Raw genomic sequence first — 14047 nt, forward strand, 5'->3', positions numbered from 1 at the left:
TAAATAGATTAAAATATCATATTACTGGCATACGTGGTCATGATACTGAGCCTTGTGCCAAGGCACCTCCCGAAGCAGTCCGTTTTTGTTACGTCCAATTAGAAAACTCTGAAATACATAGGCAAACAAAAAAAAGATAAAGAGAGGAGTTATGTCATATTGGTTCCCCTCCACCCACATCCGCATCCAGCTCCGCATCCACATCTGCATCCATAAGTTGTGTTGGAGAGGGTTCTTCTATGCCTCCCTTTCGTCCTAGTGCTTCTGCTAGTGCTAGTACTTCTATTCCTGCTCCTACTAGTCACACTTTTGGTCCTAGAGTGCGAAAATCCAAGATAGACAATTTTTTTGTACCACGCACTACTCCTGGCGCACAACCCTCGCTTGAGAGCATGTCTTGGAACAAGGAGGTCCATGATGCAGGAAGAAAAGCAATTTGCAAGTTTTGGTACTTCTGCAACATTCCATTTATTGCAGCCAGGTACTTTTTTATTTGATTGTTTTAAATTAAAATTTAAAATTTTATGGTTTGAATTTGAAAGTTGAAATTGAAATTGAACTTTTCTTATTTAATTTATTTCAATTTGTGGCAGGTCTCCTTATTGGCAAGGCATGATTGATGCAGTAACCATTTGTGGGTCGGGGTTTAAAACCCCTAGTGATACTGAGTTGAGTGGCCCTCTCTTGTTGGAAATGGTGGAAGATATGAAAGTTGACCTAGAGGACCACCGCCAATCTTGGAGCCACAAGGGTTGCACCATCATGACAGATGGTTGGACTGATAGGAGGAATAGAACACTCCTAAATTTTCTTGTTTCCAGCGGAGGTGATTGATCATTTTACTTCTCTATATGCATTGTGATTGAAATTGAATAATTTACATTCTAATTTATTGATAATTAATTTGTTTTATTTTCAGGATCCACCATGTTTTTGAAGTCCATCGATGCTTCCTCACATGTCAAAAATGTGGCATACTTGTGTGAGGCTATTGAGGAAGTTATAGATGAGGTGGGGGAAGAAAATGTGGTGCAAGTGGTGATGGATAATGCAGCAAGTTATGTTGCTGCAGGTAAACTTTAAAAGTTTTCTTTTAAGTTTTAAGTTTTAATTTTTAAACTTTTAAGTTTTTAACTTTTAAATATTAATGGTAAAATTTCTTGATACTTATCACATCTAATTCTTTAACTAATTTAAAATTGTTGCAGGAAAACTTTTGATGGAGAGGCACCCAAAAATCTTTTGGTCTCCATGTGCGGCCCATTGCCTTGACCTCATGCTGGAGGATATAGGTAAGCTTGGATGGGTGAAAGAATGCGTTGAAAGGGCCAAGAATATATGCAAATTTATTTACAATCATGCATTGGTCCTTAGCATTATGAGGCAATACACGGGGGAAAGGGAGTTGGCTCGTCCTGGTATAACGAGATTTGCCTCAAATTTCCTCACATTGAAATCCTTGTTAAAATCAAAGGCATCTTTGAGGCGCATGTTTGTTGGTGAGGAGTGGACTTCCTCATCCTATGCTACGACCACTGCAGAGATGGATGTAGCAGATTGTTTTTTTGATGAGCCAGGGTTTTGGACCCCTTGTGTAGAGATCATGCAAGTAATTTTATAAATTTATAATATTATATGCATATTTTTGTTTTGTTTGCATTGTGCAACTTTGCAATTTTTTTTATTTTCATGCACACTTGTGAGTTAACTATTTTTGTTTAACATTATTTGCAGGTCACTGAGCCCCTAGTAGTTCTCCTACGAGTTGTTGATGGGGAGAAGCCCGCTATGGGCTACATATATGAGGGCATGGATAGAGCCAAGGAGGCCATTAGATCCATATATGCTGGAGTTGAGGATAAGTGTAGGCCCATTTGGGACATAATTGATAGAAGATTGCATAGCCAACTTCATAGGCCCATCCATGCAACAGCTTATTACCTCAATCCATCATTTCGTTTCCGTGCTGATTTCAAAGCGGATGAGAAGGTTCTTAGCGAGCTATATTCAGTAGTACAACGGATGGGCACTGATACCACAGCTACACTTCTCGAGATGGATGCATTTAATAATGCATCAAGGGCGATCTTTGCCAGCCAATTGTGCAAAGAGGGTCGGACAAAATTGCAGCCAGGTAGAAAATTCTAAAGTTTATGACATGCATTTTAATTTTTCATTTTATAATCTACCTTTAAAGTTGGAAATGAGACTAATGTTTTTTTCTTTTCCTTATCTCAGATAGACGGTGGCAAATGTTTGGGCCTTCAACCCCAAACCTTCAAAAAATTGCCATCCGCATATTGAGCCAGTCGTGCAACGCTTCTGGATGTGAGCGCAACTGGAGCATGTTCGAGCACATCCACTCGAAGAGGCGAAATAGATTGTCTATGGAGAGGTTGAATGATCTAGTCTTTGTTCATTACAACCTCCGTCTCAGGACCAGACAGATTTTGGACGATGACTCCTCTCTGATCACTCTAGAGGAAGTCGACCCCGAGTCTGATTGGCTCATTGAGTCCATCGATCCAGTCTTCACTGATGAGGACCTTGAGTGGGTTGACCAGGTAGACAAAGAGGCTGAGGCTGTGGCTATGGCAGAGGAGGAGGATAGAGCACGATCAGGCACAGCACCTATGGCTACTCAGACTGGCACATCACAAGCAGAGACTATGGCTACTCAGTCATCCAGGACCTACCTTAGACGCCTTTGTAGGAGGCAAATAGACAAGGCTGAGTCAAAACCTGAGCCATAGACTTGTTTTTGTTTACACTTTACAGTTAGATATATGTTTGGGAACATTTGAAGTCATGGATTTTATATTATACATTGGACAACATTTATAACTCTATATATCTATGTTTTCTAATTCCTTCAGCTACAATTTACATTTCTACACATGTGATGGATGTATGTTTATGTATGTGATCAAATTATCTTCTATTTGATGATGCTATAGTGTCTTTAAGCTTAATTCAATAATGGGTGTATGAAACAAGTTTTAAATCGTTAAAAATCTCTAAATTTCAAGGGTTTTCTTATTTTGCCGAGTCATTGCCGAGTCCGAGCCGAGTCACGAGTCGAGTCAGCCTTGCCGAGTCAAAGCCGAGTCCGGGTCTGGGAACTTTGCTTGGTCCATATACTATAATAATCTAAAATGTTGCATTTGAAGCTGATCAAAGCATGGATAAAATTGGCTTGTATAGTTATGAAAGAAATTTGCACACTACTTGCTCTCCAAAGTATTGCTAAAGCACTGTATTTCCAGTTTTTGAAAGGTTGATCTTGAGAGATAGAAGAAAATTTAGTTTCTTGTAATACCCCTAACATTCCAAGTAACAATCTTCATCCTTGGCCCAAAGAGTCAGACACTCTCCTAGGGCGTAATTTTACATCCAAAGTGAATTGAACACCTGCTCTAACCTCCTCCTTAGTTTACTTTGCTAGCTTCTTCTTTTTTGGCACCCTACCGACTTTGCCTTTCCCCTTCTTGGATGTTGGTATTCTCTTCGAAGGAGTTTGGTAGATGGAAGATTCTTAGGACGGGTGATCTGAAATATCCTCACTATGAACACTAAGATCCAAATCTTGCTCAATGTGCTAAGAAAGAAAGTTATGATCTTCAGAATCAGAATCCAGGATATCCTCTATGAGTAGAGTAGAAGCTTTGGCAGGTTGCTTTGATAGATGAGAGAAACAATTTAAAAATTGTTGCTTGATATCCAGAAATAAATCAATCAGGATTTGCTTTGGAAGGATGATGGAGGGCACTATCCCATTTGAAACAATCAATGAAGGGTCAAATGAAATCTGCCTTGACCACCCATTCGTTGTCATGTTGAAGGACAAATTACTTGGGCAAATTTCCAAATTTTGACATGAAGATCAATCTCGATTGCCTAAAATCTCTTCAAATGCTAAATGTCAAGGGCTTTCATCATCACATAGATAAAGGGATACTCTTCCTCCAAAAATTGATTGCATGCTTTAACTAACTGTTGTTCTCTGATAGTATCCATGTTTCCTTTCAGAAAAGGGATTTTAAAAGTGGACAAGAAATCTCTATTCCCTTCTAAATTAGAAGAAAAGAAATGTGAATTATAGCCAATCTGTTTCACTGGTCCAACAAAAATAGAGTCCTTCAGCAAAATCAGTCTAAGAAAAAAACAAAACAGCTAAAGCACCTAATCATCAAACTTATGAGCATCTTGTTTCTTATATATTAAATCTGATGTCACATGAGACATATTCAGAGCTTTACAACACATTGGGTTTGTGGAATAATCCTGACAGACATTGATCTCCATCTGACCAGTCCTCTTACATTGGGATGTGAAATGACCTAACAAATTATAATGATTTTGAATTGTAAGGGGGTCATCCATTATCACATTTTGAGTCCAACAACCAAAACTAGATCGGATAATCAGCTGTTTGGGAAAAGATTTACAAAAATCCACTAATAGGCATACCCTGACAGTCCGATCCGTCTCCTCATATGGGACCAAATCATGTTTAAGTAAAATGCCCATTTGATTAGCAAAAGATTCAACCAGATCTAAGTCTCTGTACTCCAACGGCAAAGAGGGAAAGGATATCCAGACCGGAATGTAATTAATCTTTTGAGTAGTTGGATTGAAATTTGGAGTCCATGGAAGAGTGAAAAGGTCTTCTCCCTCACAAAACCAATCTTTCCTTCTATGTACACAATCTCCAGCCCTCTTGTTGAGAAAATAGCAATGAAAAAATCCTCCCCTTTATCAATGTAAAAGAAATCATGCAAATTGTGTCAATTACAGAAGCCCCAATTTTTTTAGATCAAAAATAGGAAAAAACTTATGGGGAAACTTACTTATAATCGTTGTTTCTTTGAGCAAAGAAATTTGACCCTCCAGCACATCATCTGGTAATGTGATCTTGTACCCTCCTACACAATCTCCTATGCCCGCATTCGCTAACACTGGGATAGGCTCTGTGCGAGACGGCTCTGGTTGACGTTTCCTTACCCAAACTTTTATGGATTCCCATTGTTGTCGAATCTTAACAAGCTTATCTGGATTGAAGGGAGTCCTAAAGGGATATAAATGGGAAAAGATGGAAAACCCTTATTCCCATTTTTGATAGAAGAGTTTTGTGCGCTGCCAATTGGGATATTGTTTGGAAAGGACAAAGAATTTTTCCTATTGAAACCCTCTTGATAAGAATCCACGTGATAGAAGGGCCATTTTCCTTGAACACGGCTTTGCAGACCAGCAAGAGGAATGTTATTGGGGAAAGAGGGACAAAAGGAATTTTGAAGATGCATCCCAACCCCACGGTCATCTTCACAAATATCAAAGGCATCTTGCTTCGCTCTATTCAACTTGCGATCATGTCGAAACGACGCCTAATAGGAAGAATGGACACCTCCATGATTTGTGGCCGCAAATTTTGAAACGTCAGTCCTCCGCCATGGCTTACCCTGCACAAAATTTTGAAATCTCCTCGTTGAGATTCTCCCGCTCATCTTTCTTCCTTTTTAGACCATTTATTTCGGAAGTTTTAGTTTCTTAGGAACTTCTATAATTTAGATAAGTTACTTTTCTTTATAATGCTTACCTTTCTATATAGAATTATATAATTTTTATATATAAGGGTTTTTTGTTTTTTTTTTCCTTTCAAAATAAATTGATAATTTTAGAAATAATTTTATATTAAATGAAATTTATAAAGTATTTTAAGTTTATGAATATAATTTCATTTATAAATTAAAAAAACTTTTTTATTTGGTTCTTTTTTGAAAAGTATAAATATTAGTTATATATATTTATTATTTGAGTTTCTAAAAATATTTATTACATTGATAAAAGTTTTTAATAATAATAATAATATTATGTTCAATTATTAATATGAACTCTAGTTCAATACATTTAGAAGTTAAAGAAAACTTATTAAATAAATACATAATAATTATTCTATAATAGTATTTATGAAATAGGGTTGTGACACATTTCTCCTAGTAGGCCACCTAATAAGAGCTTTAAGCATGTCTTTGACCTTAAGAAGGGGGGTCATACCCATCATCACCACTCCTTATTGTCGTCCAAAAAGGCATAAGGTGGAGATAGAAAAGGCGGTTAGAGAACTACTTGATATGGGATGTATCAGGCCTAGTTCTAACTATTTTATTTCTTTAGTGGTGCTAGTTAAAAACATGGAACCCTGTGAATGTGAATTGACTTAGGTCTCTCAACTAGATAACAATCAAGAACATGTACCTCACCCGTAGGTTTGATGAATTGATTGGTGAGCTATTTTGGGAAAGGAAAAAATGGAATAGAAACAACTTTGAATTATCATGCATTTATTATATTGTATAAGCTCAGTTTAGCTTAATAAAACCTATGCCAATAAGGAATCTTCACCAAGAGTGCTTGAATCTTATCCATGTCAACCTTGATCCCATCTACACTAATCACACACCCCAAGTATAGAACCTTAGTCATCCCAAACTCATACTTAGACATTTTAGCACATATCGATTATATATCCATTATCCTTAAGACCTTATCAATGTATTTGACAATATAAGGATCATGCAAAAATGTGCACCAAACCCTAAGAAATTTGTACTAGGAAATCCATGCCCTTACCTAGACTAGTACAACCAGCTATGGAAGTGTATGATCATAAAAATGGAAGATGAATCTACAATTAAATACTTCACTAATATTTTGTTTGGTCTTCAACAAATCTATTCACAGTTTTCCCTTCAAATACTTACAAAATAAACTAAAATTTTCCAACAATGAAGCTCTTTTGTAGTTCCTAAATGAAACCACCTGCAAATCAACCAAGGAAGATCTTTCACAATTTTAATTGATGTTCTCTATGAGGGTTTTTGGTTGTCACAATGCTATTGGGTGAAACAACTCATACTAGCAATAACTTGTTTTTCAATTTTTGAGCTTAAGTTACAAATGAGCTCGAAAACAATTTTCCATCACCTACAAAACCCCACACCTATCTTGGGGAATTAAACATTTATTTTATTTAATTGAAATCTTATTATGTCTCACATGTAGGTGTTCCCCTTTTTCAAATCATGTTTACTTTTTAAAGTCTCATTATGTCCCATAGGTGTCACTTTATGAAGTCAAATATTTTTTTTGCTAAGTTAATAGTTGGGTAAGGGCCAACACCCATTATATTAATATCGAAAAAAAAATGTACATAGATTTAGCAAACTGAGCATATACTCCATTCATCTACTATCACATACTATCACAAACCTCCTACCAACACCCTACTAAACCAGAAAGCACCAAAAGAGCTCTTGTGGCAGTTAGAGATACATTAAACAGTCGCTCTATACCTACATACCCAAACTAGACTAACCACTATAATACCAAAATGTGGTGTAATTGTAGCTAAATACTAGTGACTATAAAAATACCCTTTTAATGGTCCTCCTCTTGATCTACTTCCTCCCTTCTGGCTCTCTCCATTGCCAAAGCATGAGCAATCACTAGACATTCTACTCCACAGGTTTGATGAGCTGGACTTTTAGCAATCTCCTCCATGTCTCTATAGTCGTTCTCCACCCACTTTTCCCATCATCTAGGAGCTCAATCATTGCCACCTCACCATCATCCCCCTCATCTTCATCAACGAGCCCTTCCTCCCACATATAATTCATCAACCAATCCCCAGTCAGGCACTCCACCATTCAAGTCAAACATTGCAGGAAGAGGATTCTCCTTGCCTTGTCCCTCCATTTGGCCTCCAGTAGTTCTGGTTTGATGGTTCAGATTTAATAGAAATTTCTGAATAGGCCCCTCGTCCTTTTTCAGATAATAGTGTTGTGGAAGAGGCACTAGCAAACCATGCCCCACATTGTCAAGAACCGCATCTATCTCTCCCAAGAAAACATGTTTGAATAGAATTTGGCACAGTTTCTTCATCGTGGCTTTTGAAACACCCAAATGCAAAGCCAAGGCCAAAAACATTGAGCAAATATTAGTGTTCACCCTATACCAATGATACACCATCAAGAACTCCCGACCTAGGACGATCTTAACTATTAGCCCAGGCAGAAAATAACAATCTAGAATCTTTGTTAGCAGCAGATAGAAAAAAAAAGAATGGAAAGAATGGCAATCTGAATATAATTTGTATTCACATAAAAAAAACTGTACATTCAAAATGAAATAAACAAGCAGATATAAAGAGGAGGCAAAAACAGTTGTAAACTGTTATACAAAACTGTCGGAACAGAAAAACCTAATAAATAAACTAATGAAAAATTAATCTAAATAAAACTAAACCCGTGATGAGATATTAACATCCCCCCCTTAAGCTGAAGGGGTTAAGCCGAGCATTTCTCTAAACTTCTCAAACTTTTCTCTGTCCAAAGCCTTGGTAAGAATATACGCTGGTTGATCTCAGTGGGGCAATATTTAAGCTATATGGTGCCATCTTTCACATAATGCCGAATCAAATGAAACTTTGTATTGATGTGCTTGGTTCGATCATGAAATACTGGATTTTTAGCCACTTTGATAGCAAATTGATTGTCAATGAAGAGTGGAGTTGATGAAATCTATGGTGTCTGCAAGTCTTCAAGAATTCTTCGAAACCATAAGATTTCCCGAGTTGCTTCAAAGGCGGCCATATATTCAGCTTCGGAAGAAGAAGCGGCTGGAACAGATTGCTTTTTAGATCTCCAAGAGATGACAACAGATCCAAGATACATTAAATACCCAGATGTAGATTTTCCATATGTGGAATCACCTGCATAATCGGAATCGGAATAGCCAACCAAAGAAAATTGGTTTGTCTTGGAGTATTTGAGCCCATAGTGTTGAGTCCCTTGCAAATAGCGAAGAATGCGCTTGGTAGCTAACCAATGAGTTTCTCTAGGTTGTTGCATAAACCTTGAAAGAACTCCAACAACAAAATAAATATCCGGATGGTTAGTTGTAGCATAAATAAAACTACCAACAAGTTTCCTGTAGATAGTTGCATCAACTAATGCTAAAGGGTCATTTGAAGATAGCTTAAGATTTTGCTCCATAGGAGTACTAAGGGGTTTACAATCAGCCATGCCAAACTTATGCAAAAGTTCACCAATATATTTTTGTTGGGTGATAAAAATAAAATGAGGTGTTTGAGTTACCTCAATACCCAAATAGTAATGAAGATGGCCCAAAGCAGTCATATCAAAACCTTGCTTCAGTTGTTCTTTCACATTTTGAATATTATTCTCATCAGGACTAGTGATAAATAAATCATCCACATAAACAACAAGATAGACAATAATCTTATCAAGGTTTTTAACAAAAAGTGTGGCATCATCAAATTCAAAATGCTATAAATTCAACTTTAAGAGATACTCGGTAAGTTTTTCATACCAGGCTCGAGGAGCTTGTTTCAAACCATATAATGATATGACAAGCTTGCATACCTGATGTTCTTTTCCATTGACTGCATACCCATCTGGTTGAGTCATATAAAATGATTCTTTGAGATCAACATTTAAGAATGTTGTTTTAACATCCATTTGGTGAATTTTCCACCCATATTGAGCTGCAAGGGCCAACAAAGCACGAATGGTGGTCCATTTTGCTATAGGTGCAAAGGTTTCATCATAATCTATGCCCTCCTTTTGAGCATAACCTTTGGCAACAAGTTGGTCTTTGTGTTTGTCAAGTGTACCATCTGCTTTATATTTATTCCTGAAAATCCACTTGTAGCCAATAGGTTTACAACCAAGTGGAGGATCAACCAACTGCCATGTGCCATTTTTCAAAAGAGCATCATACTCGTCTTGCATAGCTTTTCTCCATACTGTAATATTTTTGGCTTCATTATAGGATGATGGTTCAGAGTCAATTATGAGATTGAGTTCACCAATGGTCTCCAAGTTATCTGCACTATTGGTTTGAGCTTGGAGCCTTGCTTTGTAAGAGCTTCTTGTACCTGTTTTACCTATTTCATCAGGTCTTAAATCTTTCAATGTTTGTTGGACTTGTTTTGCCCACTTATGAGAAGACTTTGGTTGCACAAAAGATGTGACCATTTCATTACTAGATGTTGTATTAGTGGTTAATAGTTCAGAGAGTTCAAGCTCATCATGATGGGTTTCTTCTTGGTCATTTATTGATGGAGCAACATGAATTAGATCACTTGGAGATATAGATTCTATATGGGAATCTCACAAGAGTTTTCTATCAAAGGAGAAAAATTTGTGATTGTATCAAGCTGTTTGAATTTACATTCATCATTTTCAGCAATGTTGGAGGTTTCAACAAATACAACATCACATGTAATAAAGAAAGTTTTGTTGACTTCATCATACAACCGATATGCTTTGGAAGATTCTGAATAACCAAGAAAAATACACTTAATACTGTGATGTTGTAACTTACTTCTTTTGTCCTTGGGAATTAAAGCATAGCAAGTGGAACCAAAAATGCGAAGATGTCGAACAAAAGGAGGATATCCAAACCACACTTCATATGGAATAGATTGGTGTAATGCAGATGATGGAGATCTATTACGAAGATAAACTATAGTTCTTGCTGCTTCTGCCCAAAAATGTAATTTGATTCCTTTAAAATATAACATTGCACGAACCATATTCATGATAGTTCTATTCATTTGTTCAACAACACCATCTTGTTGAGGAGTACCTGGAACAGTAAAATGATGTTGGTGTTGGCATTTGTGTAGAGTATGTTGACATGATGATATTATGTTGTCATTGATGTCAATATACAGGAGAGTGAACCGGCAATATGTTGAAAAGTGAACCGGTATAATGTGGTGAACCGATATATGTGCAAAGAAGTGAACAGGTATATTGAAGCTAAGCAGCTGACAAAGAGAACCGGTATAGGGGTATAAACTGGTATATGAGCAATAGGTGAAGCGGTATGTTTGTCCAAGTGAACCGGTATGATGGAATGTGAACTGACATATGGAATGTTTTCTAGTAAGGCTTAATATGGTATGACTACCGGTTTGTAGTCTTAGCTTAAGGGTTTCCAGTTGAAGTGTTCCAAGCCTGTGTGATTCAACCGATGACATTGTGTGATGAGCTAGCATTGTAATCAAGATCAGATCATGTTGCCACATCAGCCTTGTGCGCATGAAGGATCTTGCATGAAGGAGATTGATCCTATCTACCTCGGGAATGTGCGAAGTCCCTGAAAATGGTGGAGAATGCGTGATGGGTTATCGCCTCCATGAAACGGTGAAGAACGAACGATGGAGAATATCTTGAGATCTGTTCAAGACCGTTGTATTCAAATGCAAATTGTTCAATGGCCATGATTGAACCGCCTAAATTGCTTAACCTAAATGTTTAGGGTTTAGGGTTTATGCTACCGACCTAACTGTTTCCTATAAGGTCGATGTTGTGTTTCATACTGAGGTTGTTGGCAAATGGTGTGTGTGTATCTAAGTGCAGAGATACGTGATTCTTGCCAGACCAGATGAGATAAGAGGATTGATTCCTGCATAGTGTGTGTGTAGAAGGAATGAACTTAAGCGGATCTGCATTAGGAATTGAGTGCTATTATCATATCATTGTAATACCTGTTGATCTTTAACCACTTCAACAGTTGGAAAATCCCTTAACCGGGTAGCTTTAACCAGCTTGTTGTAAATCCCTTAACAGGGTGACTCAAACTCATTGAGTTCTTGAAATCCTCTAACAAGGTAACCTCTAACAGAGTTTAACCCTTAACCGGGTACTTAGCCATCCCTTAACCGGGTGATCTCTAACAGGATCGGTTCCTAGTAGAACCTGTTGTAACAGTCTTTAACTGGACTAGGCTTCTAACAGAGCGGACTTCTAAAGAGTTCAAAAGCAGCTTGTGGGTATTCATCCCTACCGTGGTTTTTCCCAGCTGGGTTTCCACGTGAAAAATTTGTGTGTCATGTGTAGTATTTTTCATGTGATGATTTAAGTGATTTGTGTCTAAAGGTAAATCATGCTGAGCTAGCTGTTATTATATTTTTGATGATAGATTACCTATTCATGCATAAAGGTGAAATGGAAGTGTAGTATTAAGTTGAGTGGAAAGCTAAGTGATTAACCGGTTAATGCTTGTCACAGTCATTCTTAGCTTTACTGGTTGCACTCTGTTTCAGACTGGTGTTACTGTCTGTCGGACATTTGCAGTGTTTGCAGTCAAACCGGTTCAGGAAAAGTTTTTGTGACTGTACTGATTCACCCCCCCCCCTCTCAGTACCAGTTTGGTACTTATTGTTCATCATTGAGTTATCAATTGGTATCAGAGCATCCTCCAAGTCCTCTGTGTTGTAAGCTTAACCGCTTGAGGGAAAGATCCTATTGTAATGATAAAGAGGGAAAGTCCAAAGTTCAACAGAGATAACTTCAAAATATGGAAGGACAGAATAAAGATTTACATCAGCATGGGTGCTCAACGCTGGAGCTATGTTGAGAATGCTTTTGTTATTCCTACCGGTACTCTCACCGATGATCAAAAGAGAGAAATACAGGAGAATGGGCAAGTCATGAAAGCCCTAATCAGCAGCTTATCTGACATTGAGTTTATTGATGTCTAGGATAAAGATAATCCCAAAGAAGTATGGGACACTCTTGAGAATATCTATGGCGGTGATGAGCATGTAAAACAAGCTAAGGAAGAAAGCCTTAGAGGTAAGTTTGAAGACATTTGAATGGTTGAAGGTGAGACCATTCAACAATGTGGAATAAGAATCAAAACTATTGTTGGAGATATCAAGAGTGCAAGTGGTAAAATGGAAGATTCCACTGTGGTAAGCAAAGTTCTGAGATCCTTATTACCAGTCTATGCAATAAGGGTTACTGTTATTTAGGAGTTGAGATCAATAGACAAGACTAAGGTATCCCTAGACTCCATCATTGCAAAGTTGACAGCCTATGAGCTAAATAGTTTTGATGGCAGTGTTCAAAAGACTGAATCAGCTTTTAGAGCTTCTGTTGTACCATCCAGAAAAGGAAAAGAAGCAAGCACCAGTGGTGAACCAAGACAGAGCAGAGAAATGGATGATGAGGAGATCCTGATGGAATTTGAATCTCTTCTTGCCAGGAAACTTCCTAAAGGAACCGGTAAATACAGAGGTAAGCTCCCTTTGAAATGCTTTTCTTGTAACCGGATAGGACATATTGCTATAAACTATCCTAATGGTGACAACAAGGACAAACTGGAAAGGTTCAAGAAATTCAAAGGAGGAAACCAAAGAAACTGTTTTGTTGCAGTTGATGAAGGTGTCACAGATGAGGAATCAAAAGATGAAGAGAATGAAGATATTGTGTTTGTTGCAGTAAAGGAAGATGTGTCAGACAAGAAGGCTCTTGTCTCCCGCTTTAATAATTCCAATGAGTGGATTATTGACAGTGATTGTTCTCATCATATGACTGGTGACCGGAGCAAGTTTCTATCTTTGGAAGAATATGATGGTGGTGTGGTTTTCTTTGGTAATGATGCACCATGTATGGTCAGAGGAAGAGGGTCCATCTATCTGAATGGAAAGAGCAGTGCTGACAATGTGTATTGGGTGGAAGGTCTCAAACACAATCTATTGAGTGTTGCTCAGCTGAATGACAGTGGACTCACTCTGGAATTCAAAAATGGAGTGCGCAAAATCAAAGGAAAGATTGGTGATTTGATGGCCACTGGTATGCAGACCAAAGGTAACTTATTTCAGCTAAATGCAAATATAAGTACATGTCTTATGGCTAAGTTTGATGATAGCTGGATATGGCATAGGAGACTCTGCCATGTAAACTTTGATAACATTGTGAAGGCCAGTAAGATCAAGGCAGTTAGAGGACTGTCGATGCTGAGCAAACCAAAAAATCCTTTGTGCAGAGAATGTCAACTGGGGAAAATGTCTTCCTCAACCTTCACAGGTAAATCTTTCACAGCTGACAACTTACTTGATCTTGTGCATACTGATTTGTGTGGTCCTATGAAAACTAGGAGTGTGCAGGGAGATAGGTATTTTATGATTCTTACAGATGATTGCTCAAGAATGATGTGGGTGACATTCTTG

The 14047-nt window shown here is 37.7% G+C and overlaps 2 protein-coding genes and 1 long non-coding RNA gene across 3 annotated transcripts; 2 read left to right on the top strand and 1 right to left on the bottom strand.

Annotated features, from left to right (window-relative positions):
- Nucleotides 1–239: 239 nt before the first annotated feature.
- On the top strand, nt 240–1006 carry LOC131857746 (uncharacterized). The gene is made up of 4 exons (XM_059210454.1): nt 240–481; nt 594–826; nt 920–969; nt 1001–1006. Exons 1-4 carry the CDS (start codon nt 240–242, stop codon nt 1004–1006), a joined length of 531 nt encoding a protein of 176 aa, XP_059066437.1.
- A 10-nt stretch (nt 1007–1016) lies between these two features.
- LOC131060071 (uncharacterized) lies at nt 1017–2148 on the top strand. Its single transcript, XM_057993175.2, has 3 exons — nt 1017–1072; nt 1209–1578; nt 1869–2148. Exons 1-3 carry the CDS (start codon nt 1042–1044, stop codon nt 2146–2148), a joined length of 681 nt encoding a protein of 226 aa, XP_057849158.2. The 5' UTR covers nt 1017–1041.
- Nucleotides 2149–4183: 2035 nt separating this feature from the next.
- Nucleotides 4184–5534, bottom strand: LOC131060076 (uncharacterized). The gene is made up of 2 exons (XR_009110284.1): nt 4851–5534; nt 4184–4753 (listed from the first exon to the last, which is right to left on the bottom strand). It is a non-coding gene; the product is annotated as an uncharacterized LOC131060076 (long non-coding RNA).
- Between the last annotated feature and the right edge of the window lie 8513 nt (nt 5535–14047).

The sequence above is a fragment of the Cryptomeria japonica genome, chromosome 8 (genome assembly GCF_030272615.1).
Source record: "Cryptomeria japonica chromosome 8, Sugi_1.0, whole genome shotgun sequence".
Lineage (NCBI taxonomy): Eukaryota > Viridiplantae > Streptophyta > Pinopsida > Cupressales > Cupressaceae > Cryptomeria > Cryptomeria japonica.

Coding starts and splice junctions, on each gene's coding strand:
- LOC131857746 (XM_059210454.1), top strand. CDS start 240: ATGCCTCCCTTTCGTCCTAGTGCTTCTGCTAGTGCTAGTACTTCTATT. Junction 482..593: donor ATTCCATTTATTGCAGCCAG/GTACTTTTTTAT, acceptor AATTTGTGGCAG/GTCTCCTTATTGGCAAGGCA. Junction 827..919: donor TTTTCTTGTTTCCAGCGGAG/GTGATTGATCAT, acceptor TTTTATTTTCAG/GATCCACCATGTTTTTGAAG.
- LOC131060071 (XM_057993175.2), top strand. CDS start 1,042: ATGGATAATGCAGCAAGTTATGTTGCTGCAG. Junction 1,073..1,208: donor AGCAAGTTATGTTGCTGCAG/GTAAACTTTAAA, acceptor AAATTGTTGCAG/GAAAACTTTTGATGGAGAGG. Junction 1,579..1,868: donor TGTTTTTTTGATGAGCCAGG/GTTTTGGACCCC, acceptor GGATAAGTGTAG/GCCCATTTGGGACATAATTG.